Here is a 15,322-nt window from a genome sequence, read left to right as displayed (position 1 = left end):
TTTCGGATGATGCTGCAGATCCCAGTAGGGTGGCCTTTTGCAGCTGGCAGATCGTGATTTTGTCAATGTCTATTGTTTCCAAATGCCGGCTGAGATCTTTTGGCACGGCACCCAGTGTGCCCATCACCACCGGGACCACTTGCACTGGTTTCTGCCAGAGTCTTTGAAGTTCAATCTTGAGGTCCTGAGAGCGGCTAAGTTTTTCCTGTTGTTTTTAGTCAATGCGACTGTCACCTGGGATGGCGACATCAATGATCCAAACCTTTTTCTTTCCCACAACTGTGATGTCTGGTGTGTTGTGTTCCAGAACTTTGTCAGTCTGGATTCGGAAGTCCCACAGTATCTTTGCGTGCTCATTTTCCAATACTTTTGCAGGTTTGTGATCCCACCAGTTCTTTGCTGCTGGGAGGTGGTACTTGAGGCATAAGTTCCAATGAATCATTTGGGCCACATAGTTGTGCCTCTGTTTGTAGTCTGTCTGTGCGATTTTCTTACAGCAGTTGAGGATATGATCAATGGTATGGTCGGTTTCCTTGCACAGTCTGCATTTTGGGTCATGAGCTGATTTTTCAATCTTGGCCTTAATTGCATTTGTTCTGATGTCTTGCTCCTGGGTTGCAAGGATCAGGCATTGTCCTCGGCCTACATAAGTAAGTAAGTAATCCACAGCAACACAACTGGAGCTGAAAAACCTCACACTCATCTAGAATCCTGAACAAAATCCACAAAAAAGTCCACTCCTGCCTGGTGCAGGGCATTCATCTCTTTTGGTGATGACAGCACCTTTGCGATGGGAAACAATGTCCGGCAAAGCAATGATCAATTTGCTCCATCGAGTTAAACCTGCCATTCATCACTGGTGGCTGCTGTCAGGAGAGCAGGGACGCCTTTATCGGGCGGCAGTGGATGCGATTATTGACAGAGCAATAGACTTTGAAGGGCGCTCCCTCCACGGTTCAATGCGAACACTGATTAAAGGGCCTGATAAAGGACTGGCTTGGAGCGAAGACATATTCTTTTAGAGGCGGCGAGAGAAAGCAGTCAGCGAAGCTACTCTTCCAGACAGGTAAATGAAATGCTCCAAAGCTTGGATGCAACGTTGCATAAACTATCCTTTTCTTTTGGAGATCTTATCTCCCACATACCCTGGGAAAATGGAGAAAAGGTCCTTCCGTACGGCTCACTCTATGTGGAACTTCCTATCATGGGAATGGAGAAAAATGAAGAAAAATGGAAAACACACCGGGTCTTGGTTTTGTTTGCTTGCTTCCTTCTGCTTCAAGTTCTACCCATGCTCTATGAGCACTGTGCTCTGCAACACAGAATTAATAGTGGGTGGTTGTGAGTTTTCCGGGCTGTCTGGTCATGTTCCAGAAGCATTCTTTCCTGACGTTTCACCCACATCTATGGTAGTAAAGGTAAAGGTCTCCCCTGACGTTAAGTCCAGTCGTGTCCGACTCTGGGGTTGGTGCTCATCTCCATTTCTAAGCCAAAGAGCTGGCGTTGTCCGTAGACACCTCCAAGGTCATGTGGCCACTGACTGCATGGAGCGCCCCTACCTTCCCACCGGAGTGGTACCTATTGATCTACTCATATTGGCATGTTTTCAAACTGCTAGGTTGGCAGAAGCTGGAGCTAACCGCGGCCACTCATGTTTCGGGATTTGAACCTGCGACATTTCAGTCTACAAGTTCAGCAGCTCAGTGCTTTAACACACTTCGCCACCGGGGCATCTGTGGTAGGCAACCTCAAATGCTGTGAGATCTGTTGGAAACGAGGCAAGTGAGGTTTATATATCTGTGGAATGTCCAGCATGGGAGAAATAAATCTTGTCTGTTTGAGGCAAATGTAAATGTTGCAATTGCTAACACCTCCCAACAAAGGATTCCCCCAGGCAGTTTTTCAATGCTATATATATACACACACATACACAGACACACACACACCTATAACAACTTACAGTGAACTAGAACACAAAACAATGAACATTTTACAAACACATATAACCCCACCACCAAGGCCTGAACAAGTATCATTTCCTTTACTATACTATTTATAAGTCAACCCTTAAAAAATGTCATATCCAAAATTCCTGACCAACAAGGTTGTATTGTTTTCCTTTTTCATTTTCTAGAACATATTTAATAAAAACTAACCAGTATAAATCAAAACCAGATCTATTAGTTTCCCCCCTGAACACCCTCATTTCTATTGATAGATAACTTATCATTTAAGGCTACGTTCCATACCATGGTTACTATCTTCCAATGTCTTGCCACTGTGAGTAAAATAATCACCAGTTCTTTCTTTTCCATTTCTAAATTCAACTTTGTGGCATCCATTAATAATGCTAACCTAGCATCCGGGGTGATGTTTAATCCTATAATGTTGCCTATTTCTATAAATATGTTGTTCCAAAAACTCTTCAACTGGGGGCATTCCCACCATAAATGAAAATTTAAAAAATGCTAAACAAGGTGATCAGTTGCAACATTCAAACTTGCCTCAAACAGACAGGAGTCCTTTCTCCCACCCTGGGCATTATTTCACATACATATAAACCTCACCTGCTTATATCCAACAGACCTCACAACCTCTGAGGATGCCTGCCATAGATGTGGGCGAAACGTCAGGAGAGAGTGCTTCTGGAGCATGGCCATACAGTCTGGAACACTCACAGCAACCTAGTAATTCCGGCCATGAGAAACTTTGACAACACATGGAATGAATAGTGTTCCTGAAATCTGGTCTAGTCTATTTACTGTATATACTCGAGTATAAGCCGACTCGAATATAAGCCGAGGCGACTAATTTTACCACAAAAAACTGGGATAACGTATTGACTCGAGTATAAGCTGAGGGTGGGAAATGCAGCAGTTACAGGTAAATTTCAAAATAAAAATAGATACCAATAATATTTCATTAATCGAGGCATAAGTAGGTTAAATGTTTTTGAATATTTACCGCATTTCAAAGAAAAACAATAAACTATCTCCATAAGTGGAAAAGTAGGGGCAACAAAAACAATATGGTATCAACAACAACAACAACAACAACAAAAACTTCATTTGGATCCCACTTTATCTCCCCATGGGGACTCAGGCCAGCTTCCAACATAGTAACAGGCAAACATTCAATGCTTATATAAACAATGCAGAGCTAGATATAGATCTATAATTATAGGTACTAATTTCACATATGCATTTCCCCCTGAAACATTTGCAAATACCCTCTGTGTGTGTGTGTATGTGTGCATTTTCCCCCTGTAATATTTGCAAGCCCTATATATATATAGGTAGGTAAGAATATATTCATATCTATCCAGACATCTCTCTTTATATAGATATTTGCAAAGACTTGCAAACATAAGAGGGTAAATTCATATATAAAAATAATGTGTCTGTATGGCTACAGATACACAGGTACATGGATCTATATGTATAAAGGATTTGCAAAGACCTGCAAACATATGAGGGGAAATTCATATATAAAATTAATGTATATAGATAGATACAAATATAAAGGTACATAGAGATGGCAAAAGCTTGCAAGGGGTTAAGGCCTATATATCTGTAGGAGTGTTTAATAAATATTTCAGGGGAAAATGCTTTCATAATGTTAATGAATATATATTTTTCTTCTTCCTGACTTGCAAGGGCTCTTTCTCTTTTCAAAACATTCCCTTGATTAAGAGCGAGGGAGGCTTTGCAAAAGAAAACACACTGATAAGGGAGGAGAAGAGAGAAATAGATCACAGTATTGTCGAAGGCTTTCATGGCCGGAATGACAGGGTTGTTGTATGTCTTTCAGGCTGTGTGGTCATGTTCCAGAAGTATTCTCTCCTGATGTTTCACCTACATCTATGGCAGGATGCCTGCCATAGATGTAGGTGAAACGTCAGGAGAGAATACTTCTGGAACATGGCCACACAGCCCGAAAGACATACAACAACCCTGAAATAGATCACATATTGTAAGCAATAGCCTGCAGGCTCTGTTGCTGGCCTTGACCCGATTATAAGCCGGGGGAGGCTTTTTCAGCTCATAAATAAGGGCTGAAAAACTTATCTTCGAGTATATACTGTACCTCTCAACATAGTCCTAGCGTCCCTCTCCTCTGTCGCAGATATTTTGCAAACGCCTCCAGCTTTACAAAACAGAATTATTTACTGGAAGTGGCACTAAAGCAGAGCACCATTCCTTGTTGCCCTCGCTGCGGATCTTTTCTGTGCTCAAGACATCTTCATTACGAGACAAGGCTCATGCTGAGAACTCACCCCCAAGAACCATAAAGGCTTCCAACTCAGCAGATGCTCAACAATTTCCCTCCATTAAAATCTCCGGGAAGGGTGACCCCTCCGGCAACAGTGTCAGGCTAATAAGTGGACGAGAGGAACACGGTATGCTCACCATGACAAAGAAGAAAGGAGAGCCAACATCTACTATGGTAGGAGATTATTGAGGAAGAAACAGGACTGACCCAGTAGCACTGCTGCTAATGCAATGTGTCAAAGAGCAGCCGCGGGAAGCATACAATTCCACGCGTCTCCGGAAACCAAATCCAAGAGATACTACAGAATGGACATCATAGCCAAGCTGCGAGGAGTCTTGGCATTAAGTTGTGTATTCAGACAAAATGTTAGGACAAAGGACATTAAGGAAAGCCTAACAGAGCAAGTCAAGGTCTATCTTGTAGGGCCAGATGCCCTATGAGAAATCCACAAGCAGGGCACCGAGACAAACAAATTCCTCCGACTGTTTGGACAAGCTTTATTCTCTTAGCCTCAAAAGAAGGCAATAGCTAACTATTAGACATGTCCAAAAAATCGTTTTGAATCGTATATCGGAATTATTTCGGATTGTTCTCCCTTTTTGATACGCATTCCGAGACATTGTCTCACAGCGCAACCAGCAATGTAATTCAAACTATTGTTGGCCCATTCTCTAATTGTCTCTTAATGTTTCATTAATTTCCCCCCCCCCCAAAATATATTTTTAATATATTTTAAAAAATATTTTGAATTTTTTTTTTTTGTTTCTGCAACCTACCTAGAATGGGAGCTTAGCGCAGCCTAACATGGCTGCCGCCCCCTGGCCAATCAGAAGCTTCCACGATGGATGCAAAGGTGGGGGCTAGGGTTGATGAGGATAGCTCAAGAAATGAGGGCGAGAGAGCCCTGTAAAAGTCCCGTCCCCCCCCCCCCGGTTCCTTTTTTTTTTGGCGATTGCGCATGCGCGTCTGCCATTTTAGAAACATTTAGAATCATTACGATTTTTCAGAAATATCTGAAATTTTTGGGTGAAAAAAATCAGAAATACTTTCTATATCGAAGCGCCAGCACCCCCTACTTTAGAAACGAGAATTGAAACATTTTTTTCATCGATCGGACATGCCTACTAACTATCTCTGATCCAATCTGGCCAAGAAAAGTCTACAATAGGGTCAAATGACTAGAAGGCAAGCAACAACATCGGCAGCAGATGGAGTAAATATTACAAACTGTACCAGTTGCATCTATCATGGGGCGCCGAAAATCCTGATCGCCGTCCAAGGGGAGCCTGAGTTCTAATGCAGATGTAATGAGCTCCTTGGTTCCCAACGTATTTGTGGAGCCTTCCATAATTCAACATCAAATATTTATTACCACATTTATTAAATTTTGAATAATTTAACGTTCGCGGCGTGTCATGGAAGTGCTCAATTGCCCTTTATTTATTCTCCCTCTGTTTCGATCTCCACAGTGGGCCACGGTGGCGCAATGGGTTAAACTCTTCTATTGCTGAAATGCTGACCAGAAGGTTGGCAGTTTGAATCCGTGGGACGGGGAGAGCCCCCACTGTTAGCCCTAGCTCCTGCCAACCTAGCAGTTCGAAAACATGAAAATGTGAGTAGGTACCGCCAGCCATGTGACTAGGAGGTGTCTACAGACAATGCAGACTCCTTGGGTTGGAAATGGAATTTCCCGCCCGGAGCCAGAGATGAAAATTACCACCAGAGCCGGAAATGAAAGGAGAAGCCTTTACCTTTGTCTGTGTGTTTGTGTTTCATTGTATTTCATTGTAACAAGGCCTGGATCTGTTTGTATGCTGTAATCTGCTCTTGAGTCCCTTTGGGGAGAAGGGCAGAATATAAAGAAAATGATATTTTTACTGCAGTAAAGCCCCGCTAATTCGAGCCCCGCTCATCCGGGAGTCCGTGCTATCCGAACCAAATCCTCTCCTTCCCCCCCCCCCCCACTCACCTCACCAGATCCCGGTGCTGCCGGACTCCAGCCAGGTGAGTGAGCAAGGGACGGAGGGTGGGCTCGCTGGCTGGCTCCTTCAGCAGGCCGGGCTCCGGTGCTGCCGGCTCCGGAATGGCGAAGTGTTAGAGATGTCATCCTACACTGCTCGAGTCTCTATCATTAGATAGCAAGCATAGAATAGACTGAGGGACACCAGATAGGCGTTAACTGTTTCTTCTTTCTTTCTGTCCTGTTTAGATCCACCCATTCACTTGTTGATCTAGCAATGTGATCTCTCCTAGGGATTTGAGGTAACTTCCTCAATTTAGATTGGAATTTTTATGGCCCAGACCATGCGGTTTGGTCGCCGTTCTGATCCTGATTCTCTTTCTGATCCCTTTGTTTCATCAAAAGGGATGCATTTTGCCTCTTCTCATAGTCAAAATGTAGCTATCGAGATGTGTTTATTATTTTCACCAGCCTACCTATCTTAGACCTAGATAGGATAAGCTAGTTAGCTTTCCTGAAACTCACTTCACATAAGTTTCCTGCTGTTTTGGAAGGGATACTTCCACACACTCTGCTATTTTCCTGGGAATTTACCGCAAAGTCCCTCCCCATTCACCCGCTGGCTGGCTGGCTCCTTTGCCAGTTTTTCCGTAATCCCTCATTATCCAAGATATTCGCTTATCCAAGCTTCTGCCAGCCCGTTTAGCTTGAATAAGTGAGATTCTACTGTATTATTATTAGTAGTAGTAGTAGTAGTAGTAGTAGTCGTAGTATCAAAAAAAAAAATTTGATGCTTAGACCATAGGTCTTTCACATGCAAGCCAAACAAACAAATACATGAAAGCCCGAATATTAAATCTATATATATAAAAGGGTAATGAAATTTCGGCCTAGGACAAAACAACAAAACTACACATTCCAGAAACACTAAACTTGGCAGCACAACCCCTCATCCATGCCTCTACGTTCATACAAAAAAACGAAAAGAAAAATAAAGTCCTAATTAGAGGGAGAGGAATAATTGTTTTTATCCAATTGCTGCCAGTTAGAAGGTTAAGCTCTGCCCACTTGGTCTCCTAGCAACCCACTCAGCCCAGGGGACAGGCAGAGTTAGGCCTCACTTAGGCCTCTTCCACACTGCCTATAAAATACAGATTATCTGATTTTAACTGGATTATATGGCAGTGTAGACTCAAGGTCCTTCCACACAGCTATATAACCCATTTATAATGGACTTAATGTCAGGGGAAAACCTTTACCCTTTACCTTAACTACCACCAATTCCTCAATATCCTTTCTTTTTAAAAGATGTATTTAAATTGTTAGATTTTAGCCTTTCTTGTAAGCCGCCCCGAGCCCTAGGGGAGTGGCGGCATATAAGTTTAAATAATAAATAAATAAATAAACACTTTATTTCCCATACCACCATACTTCGCCACAGCCACACGTGGCCGGGCACAGCTAGTAATAATATAATAGTAATAATATGATAATATACTACAATAATAATACAGTAATAATAGAATATATATATATATATATATATATATATATATATATATATACACACACACACACACACACACACACACACACACACACACACAGTAGAGTCTCACTTATCCAAGCTAAACGGGCCGGCAGAACCTTGGATAAGCGAATATCTTGGATAATAAGGAGGGATTAAGGGAAAGCCTATTAAACATCAAATTAGGTTATGATTTTACAAATTAAGCACCAAAACTTCATGTTATACAACAAATTTGGCAGGAAAAGTAGTTCAATACACAGTAATGTTATGTTGTAATTACTGTATTTACGAATTTAGCACCAAAATATCATGATATATTGAAAACATTGACTACAAAAATGGCTTGGATTATCCAGAGGCTTGGATAAGTGAGATTATATATATGTAATGTGCATAATTCCCATGGAGTAAACAACAAAACCACTGGACCAAATCACACCAAATTTGGCCACAAAAGACCAATCAATCTGCATGCAGCAGTGTGTCAGCAAAAATGGCCAGGCGTGTCAGTGTTGGTCATAAGTTGGCCATCACTGTCCTAGCTTCTCAAGATGAGGTTCCTTGAAAAAGTTCTGCTTCCCACCAGATCATGGACCAGATCAAGGGGAAAAGTCTGAGCTCATCCAGAAGAACCTCAATGGATTATAATGGATTCAGCCAAGGTTCCTCAGGCTGAAATTCTAGAAGAAGAAAGAAAACGACAGCTCTGTGCAGATAGGAAGCAAGGCAAAGATAGAGAGAGAAGCTTATGCTGAGCTATCCATGTTTCCAGTTTGGAAACCTCATGAAGATACCTGCAAGTTCTCCTCATCCAGAGTGCATGTTCTTACCTGACATCAGCCGGATCTTCGGTCACAAGGACATCTGTCTTGCAGCTGGCCAACGGATTGATTGACAGTTCAACCGGAGGCACCACAAAGCTCTTGCTGACGGGAAGCCAGAGGCCCTGGCCCAGGCTGTAGGTGGACCTTCAAAGAAAGGAAAGGCAAGAAGAGAAGGCAAGAATGACGCCAACAGGAAAGCACATTGCCTTTGGGAACTCCATAGAGCTGTTGAATGACTCACCTAAGTATTTTTTCAGGTGCTTGTTCTCCGGTAACCAAGTCGTAGCCTCTTTCAAGGGTTGTATAGGGCCACGGTCTAAAAAGAAATCCAGAAATGAAGGAATGTACATGAGATGCACGGAAATCTCTCAGACAAATTTATGAACCAAAGGAGGTTGCAGAAAAACTATTCCATCTTTTGTAATGACGCCATTCAACGTAACATATGGGTTCTCATCTTTATAAAATGTTCACCATTTTCTTTCCATAACAACGCTACTTATTTATGATAGTATGCTGCAGCATCATACTATCTATATTTAATTATATTTATTGTCTTATTAATGTCTTTCATGGATCCCACAATGGGCTCACACGGGATCTGAAAAGGCTTCAAGAAATGTTATGAGCTTTTATAGTTGATAGATAGATATAGACAGGCAGAATTGCATGAATAAAATACTTTGAATTAATATTTGATGCACTTCAGAGCTTTTAATCATATGTCTTTGTGGTCCATGGCAACAAAAGATATTTAAGGAGGGTCTACAGCAGTGATTCCTGAAGTGGGCGCTACTGCCCCCTGGTGGACGCTGGAGCCTATCCCGGGGGGTGGTGATGGCACCTATTAGGACATGGGGGCGGGGCCAGAGGAGGGGCGGGGCCTCTTCCCAGGTGCCGGAGACAGGGCTGAGCACCTGAGGTGCCTGTTAGGACACACAGGGGGCGGAGCTAGAGGAGTGGGCGTGGCTTCTTCCCAAGAGCCCGAGACAGGGCTGAGGATCTATACCTCTCCTGAGTCTCTTGTTGGGACACAGAGGGAGGAGCTAAGGAACGAAGCGAGGCCTCCTTCCAAGAGCCCGAGATAGGGCTGAGCCTCTATATTTCTCCTAAAAGGCCTTTTAGGACTAAAAGGGTTAGGGGTGGGGGTGGGGCCTCTTCTCAAGAACCGGAGACAGGGCTGAGCCTCTATAACTCTCCTGAGAGGCCTTTTAGGACTAAAGGGTGGGGCTAGGGGTGGGGTGGGGCCTCTTCCCAAGAGTGCGAGACAGGACTGAGCCTCTATCTATACCTCTCCTGAGAGGCCTTTTAGGACTAAAGGGTGGGGCTAGGGGTGGGGTGGGGCCTCTTCCCAAGAGTGCGAGACAGGACTGAGCCTCTATCTATACCTCTCCTGAGAGGCCTTTTAGGACTAAAGGGTGGGGCTAGGGGTGGGGTGGGGCCTCTTCCCAAGAGTGCGAGACAGGACTGAGCCTCTATCTATACCTCTCCTGAGAGGCCTTTTAGGACTAAAGGGTGGGGCTAGGGGTGGGGTGGGGCCTCTTCCCAAGAGTGCGAGACAGGGCTGATCCTCTATATCCCTCCTAAGAAGCCTTTTAGGACTAAAGGGAGGGGTTAGGGGTGGGGTGGGGCCTCTTCCCAAGAGAGCGAGATAGGGCTGAGCCTCTATATCCCTCCTAAGAGGCCTTTTAGGACTAAAGGGAGGGGTTAGGAATGGGGGTGGGGCCTCTTCCCAAAAGCGCGACACACGGTTGAGCCTCTATACTTCTCCTGAGGCGCTAGTTAGAATATGGGGGTGGGGTATAGAGGTTCAGCCCTGTCAGGCACTTGGGAAGAGGCCCCGCCCCCTCCTCTAGCCCCACCTCCTTCTTGAAGGCGCCGCAGGACAGGGATAGAAGCTCAGCCCTGCCTCAGAGCTCGTAACTCCGCCCATCCCAGTCCTGGCTGCCCATTTGTGGCCCCGCCCACTTCCCCTCGCAGCCCTGCCTCTTGGACTAGGGAAGAGGCTCAGCCCCACCCACTTGAGCAGGAGCCACGCCCACCCCTCTAAGCCACGCTCCCTTTCCAGGGGGCACTGAGTCTTAATTTTTCTGGAAAGGGGGCGGCAGGCCAAATAAGTTTGGGAACCACTGGTCTATAGTAAAGGAAAGGTTAAGAACTGCTGGCCTGGTGTATCCAAATCTTTCCTCGAATAGACAAATGAGACCTCCCTATTTGAATATATGACATTTCCTTGCACTTACCCTTCACTGTGCCCCCAGTCATTGCGCACGCATAGATGCCGATGAACAGGATCAGGGGAGTAGCCATTGTGACAGCTGCACTCGCCTAGAAAAGAAGAGAGAATGCTGGGATACTCAACTCCAATTTGTTGCCACTTCTGTTACTTAGTTATGCTACACATGTCCTTCCATCATGGCAGCTCGATCCATAAATCATTCTTTTGTTTCAAGAATAGCGCAGAAACATAATGTAGCAATATAAAAATGAACACATCAATTACAAAAATTAGCCTGGCATATAGCTGTCAGGTGTCTGAAAAGCTTTGCACGTATTATATCTAGCATTGATCCTTGGAAAGCACCCATTATGGTGGATCAGTGATGCATCTGAGAGTGAGAGACCATCTAGTAATTCCACGGCAGAGAAGAAATGGGAAATGCCGATGAGGGGGATGCTGGGTTTCCTACTGAGAAGTCTGTGTGTGATCACAGTGAATTGAAGGCTTTAGATCAGAGAGAAGTGCAGACAGAGGATGTTTTGGATTCTAATGTTCATTCCCTAACAACTGGGGAAAGGTAAACCCATGAAAGGTCAATTTCTCTTGGGAATCAGCCTTCAACTGATGGGGAGTTTTCCTGAGATATCAGATTAGGTCTCTGCAGGGAGGGAGTAAAGGATAGATTAATAAGTCCTCCAGAAAGACTCTGTAGGGAGTCCTCGAAACCCAGATGTGTGAGGCATGATCTCATGGCTTCTTAGTCGGGCTTGGCTTTAAAGTATCGTATATACTCGAGTATAAGCCGACCCGAATATAAGCCAAGGCACCTAATTTTACCACAAAAAAACTGGGAAAGCATTGACTCCAGTATAAGCTGAGGGTGGGAAATTTCAGAAATAAAAATAGATACCAATAAAATTACATTAATTGAGGCATCAATAGGTTAAATGTTTCTGGATATTTACATAAAGCTCAAATTTTAGATAAGACTGTCCAACTCTGATCAAATCATGATTCTCATCTTCTTCAATGTAAATGTGCTTATGTATCCTTTTAATAATAATAGAAATAATACATGTAATAATAATAATAAATACAGGAAAATAATACATGTAATAATAAATAGAGTAAAATAATAAATGCAACAATAATAATAACATCAGAGTGAAATAATAAATGTATTATTAATAATAAAAAATTAGTCAAATTAGCAAATTTCAACAAACACAATACGAACAAATGCTGGAAATGTAACAAGGAAGTAGGGACCTTCTTACATCAATGGTGGAAATGCAAGAAAATCAAAGAATATTGGAAAAAATTCCACAAGGCGACACAAACAATACTAGGACTCAAGTTTACTCTATCAACAGAGGCATATTTATTAGGCATATCAAATATAAAAATAAATAAGAATCAAGACAAATTACTATTTTTTATAAGAACCGCGGCGAGACAAGGTGTAGCTTGATACCTTCCGTCAACGACTGGATTTTATAATTGTTTGATATAGTACAAATGGACACTTTAACTCAAAGACTGAGAGAAGTTAAAGAAAAAAACATATTGGCTGGGCTTCAAAGACTTCATCCAGAAAAAAGGATATAATCTAACAATAGACTTATTTGATAAGTGAAATACATCAAGACAACAAGACTGTTAATACCAGAGACGAAAACAAACTATAAGATTTCGAAACCCTCTAGAGGTCAATGGGAAGTCATTCCAATATTTTTCTTTTTTCTTTTGTTTTTTCTTGTTGTTGTTGTTTTTTGTTTTGTTTTTTTTTCTCTTTATATATATATACTAGCTTAGCCCAGCCACGCGTTGCTGTGGCATTGTCTGGTGGTGTTGGTGAGAACTTGTTGAGGCTGGATGGCCATCTGTCAGGAGTGGTTGGATTGTGTCCTCCTGCATGATATAAGAAAGTTGAACTGGATGATCCTTAGGGGTATCTGCTAACCTTAGGATTGTATTATTATTATTATTATTATTATTATTATTATTATTATTATTATTATTATTATTATTGAGAGGCTGGGTGGACTGAGTAGGTTGCTAGGAGACCAAGTGGGCGGAGCTTAGCCTTCTAACTGGCATTACATTAAGTCCATTATAAATGGGTAATATAGCTGTGTGGAAGGGCCTTGAGTCTGCACTGCCATGTATTCCAGTTAAAATCAGATAATCTGTATTTTATAGGCAGTGTGGAAGAGGCCTAAGTGAGGCCTAACTTTGTCTGTCCCCTGGGTGAGTGGGTTGCTAGGAGACCAAGTGGGCAGAGCTTAGCCTTCTAACTGGCAGCAATTGGAGAAAAACCATTATTCCTTTCCCTCTAATTAGGACTTTATTTTTCTTTTCTTTTTGTTGTATGAACGTAGAGGCATGGATGAGGGGTTGTGCTGCCAAGTTTAGTGTTTCTGGGATGTGTAGTTTTGTTGTTTTGTCCTAGGCCAAAATTTCATTACCCTTTTATATATATAGATCTTCTTTTTCCCCTCGGTTTTTATTTTACGTTTTTTCTTGGTTTATGTTCCTCTACTTTTACTCCACTTTCTATACACAAATGTTTTCCTTGCTTTCACTGTAATTATAGACAAAAGCACAATAAAAACTTCTAAAAAAATAAAGTAAAATAATCGTAGTTACAATAATAGAGAAAAATAATAAATGTAATAATACCAATAATAATAGAGAAAAATAATAAATGTACCATATATTCTCGAGTCTAAGCTGACCCAAATATAAGCCAACCAGGACCCTCACCCGAGTATAAGCCGAGGGGAAGCTTTTTCAGTCTTAAAAAAAAGGGCTGAAAAAATAGGCTTATATTTGAGTATATACAGTAAGTGATGTTTACTTGGTATCTCTCAGAGCAGACAATGTTGCCAAAAGGTTCAGGTTTTTGTCTCAGCTCATGATCCAAGTTTCCTGTGTTGGCCTATGTTCCTGGAAGAGTTTTGCTTTGGGAAAAGTTCCACTTTCATGCTTATGGATTTATGCCTGTGGTCCTGACTTTCTTGATTTCATGTAACTTTCCATTTTTGGACTATTGTTCTTTTATATATGGACTTCTGCTATTTTATAGCACTTTTTACCTTTGTCAACTTTGTCTACTCCCATCCCAATTTGCACTTCTAAGAATTTGCAGCACTTTATCAGTCACCTTGTGTTTACAATATTTATATGGTACACTTTACCCAGTCTATTTTTACAACCTCTCTGTTTTACTCCATGTTATTATTAAGTTTTTGTCATTTATTTTTATTGGGTAATGTTTAAATTTTTATAATTGTGCATGTCTCTTGTCTATTGTTCTGTTTTATATTGTTATTGTTTTTATTCGGGCTTGGCCCCATGTAAGCCGCCCTGAGTCCCCTTTGGGGAGATGGAGGCGGAGTATAAAAATAAAGTTGTTGTTGTTGTTGTTATTATTATTATTATTATTATTATTATTATTATTATTATTATTATTAATTGTATGACACAGCAAAAAAGATAGATATGCTGGATTTCGTATCACAAAATCACAAGTCGAACACTTCCCAAGAGTCTAGGACTGTGTGACGTATTTTCGGATGATGCGTGCAGATCCCAGCAGGGTGGCCTTTTGCAGTTGGTAGATCGTGATTTTCTCCATGTCTATTGTTTCCAAATGCCGGCTGAGATCTTTTGGCACGGCAACCAATGTGACCATCACCACCGGGACCGCCTGTACTGGTTTCTGCCAGAGTCTTTGAAGTTCAATCTTGAGGTCCTGATAGCGGCTGAGTTTTTCCTGTTGTTTTTTGTCAATGCGGCTGTCACCTGGGATGGCGACATCAATGATCCAAACCTTCCCCCCCCCCCCCCCCACAACTGTGATGTTTGGTGTGTTGTGTTCCAGAACTTTGTCAGTCTGGATTCGGAAGTCCCACAGTATCTTTGCGTGCTCATTTTCCAATACTTTTGCAGGTTTCTGATCCCACCAGTTCTTTACTGCTGGGAGGTGGTACTTGAGGCATAAGTTCCAATGAATCATTTGGGCCACGTAGTTGTGCCTCTGTTTGTAGTCTGTCTGTGCGATTTTCTTACAGCAGCTGAGGATATGATCAATGGTTTCGTCGGTTTCCTTGCACAGTCTGCATTTTGGGTCATCAGCTGATTTTTCGATCTTGGCCTGAATTGCCTTTGTTCTGATGGCTTGCTCCTGGGCTGCAAGGATCAGGCCTTCTGTCTCCTTCTTCAGGGTCCCATTCGTGAGCCAGAGCCAGGTCTTCTCCTTATCAGCTTTTCCTTCAATTTTGTCAAGGAACTTTCCATGCAATGCTTTGTTGTGCCAGCTGTCAGCTCTAGTTTGTAGTGCGGTTTTCTTGTACTGGTTTTTTGTCTGCTGTGCTTTGAGGAGTTTCTGATTTTCGACTTCAATCAAAGCAGGTTCTTCACTTTGCTTTACATATTCTGCCAGGGTGTGTTCTTCTTCTTTGACTGATTGTTTTATTATTATTATTATTATTATTATTATTATTATTATG

General features: G+C 42.2%; 1 protein-coding gene across 3 annotated transcripts in view; it reads right to left on the bottom strand.

Moving 5' to 3' along the window:
- The window catches only part of astn2 (astrotactin 2), a 615,168-nt gene that overhangs the window by 261,201 nt on the left and 338,645 nt on the right, over positions 1–15,322 (bottom strand). For 2 of the 3 annotated variants that reach the window (XM_062959682.1, XM_062959684.1), the window contains exons 8-10: positions 10,831–10,915; positions 8,829–8,903; positions 8,594–8,731 (exon numbers count right to left, since the gene is read on the bottom strand). In XM_062959682.1, the coding sequence (XP_062815752.1) occupies positions 8,594–8,731; positions 8,829–8,903; positions 10,831–10,915 (298 nt within the window). The remainder of the gene's footprint in view (positions 1–8,593; positions 8,732–8,828; positions 8,904–10,830; positions 10,916–15,322) is intronic. The other variant, XM_062959683.1, reaches the window with a different exon arrangement.

Source organism: Anolis carolinensis, unplaced genomic scaffold, assembly GCF_035594765.1.
Source record: "Anolis carolinensis isolate JA03-04 unplaced genomic scaffold, rAnoCar3.1.pri scaffold_7, whole genome shotgun sequence".
NCBI classification, from domain to species: Eukaryota; Metazoa; Chordata; class Lepidosauria; order Squamata; family Dactyloidae; genus Anolis; species Anolis carolinensis.
Note: the sequence above shows the minus strand (reverse complement) of the source record. Positions and strands in the feature narration are given on the sequence as shown.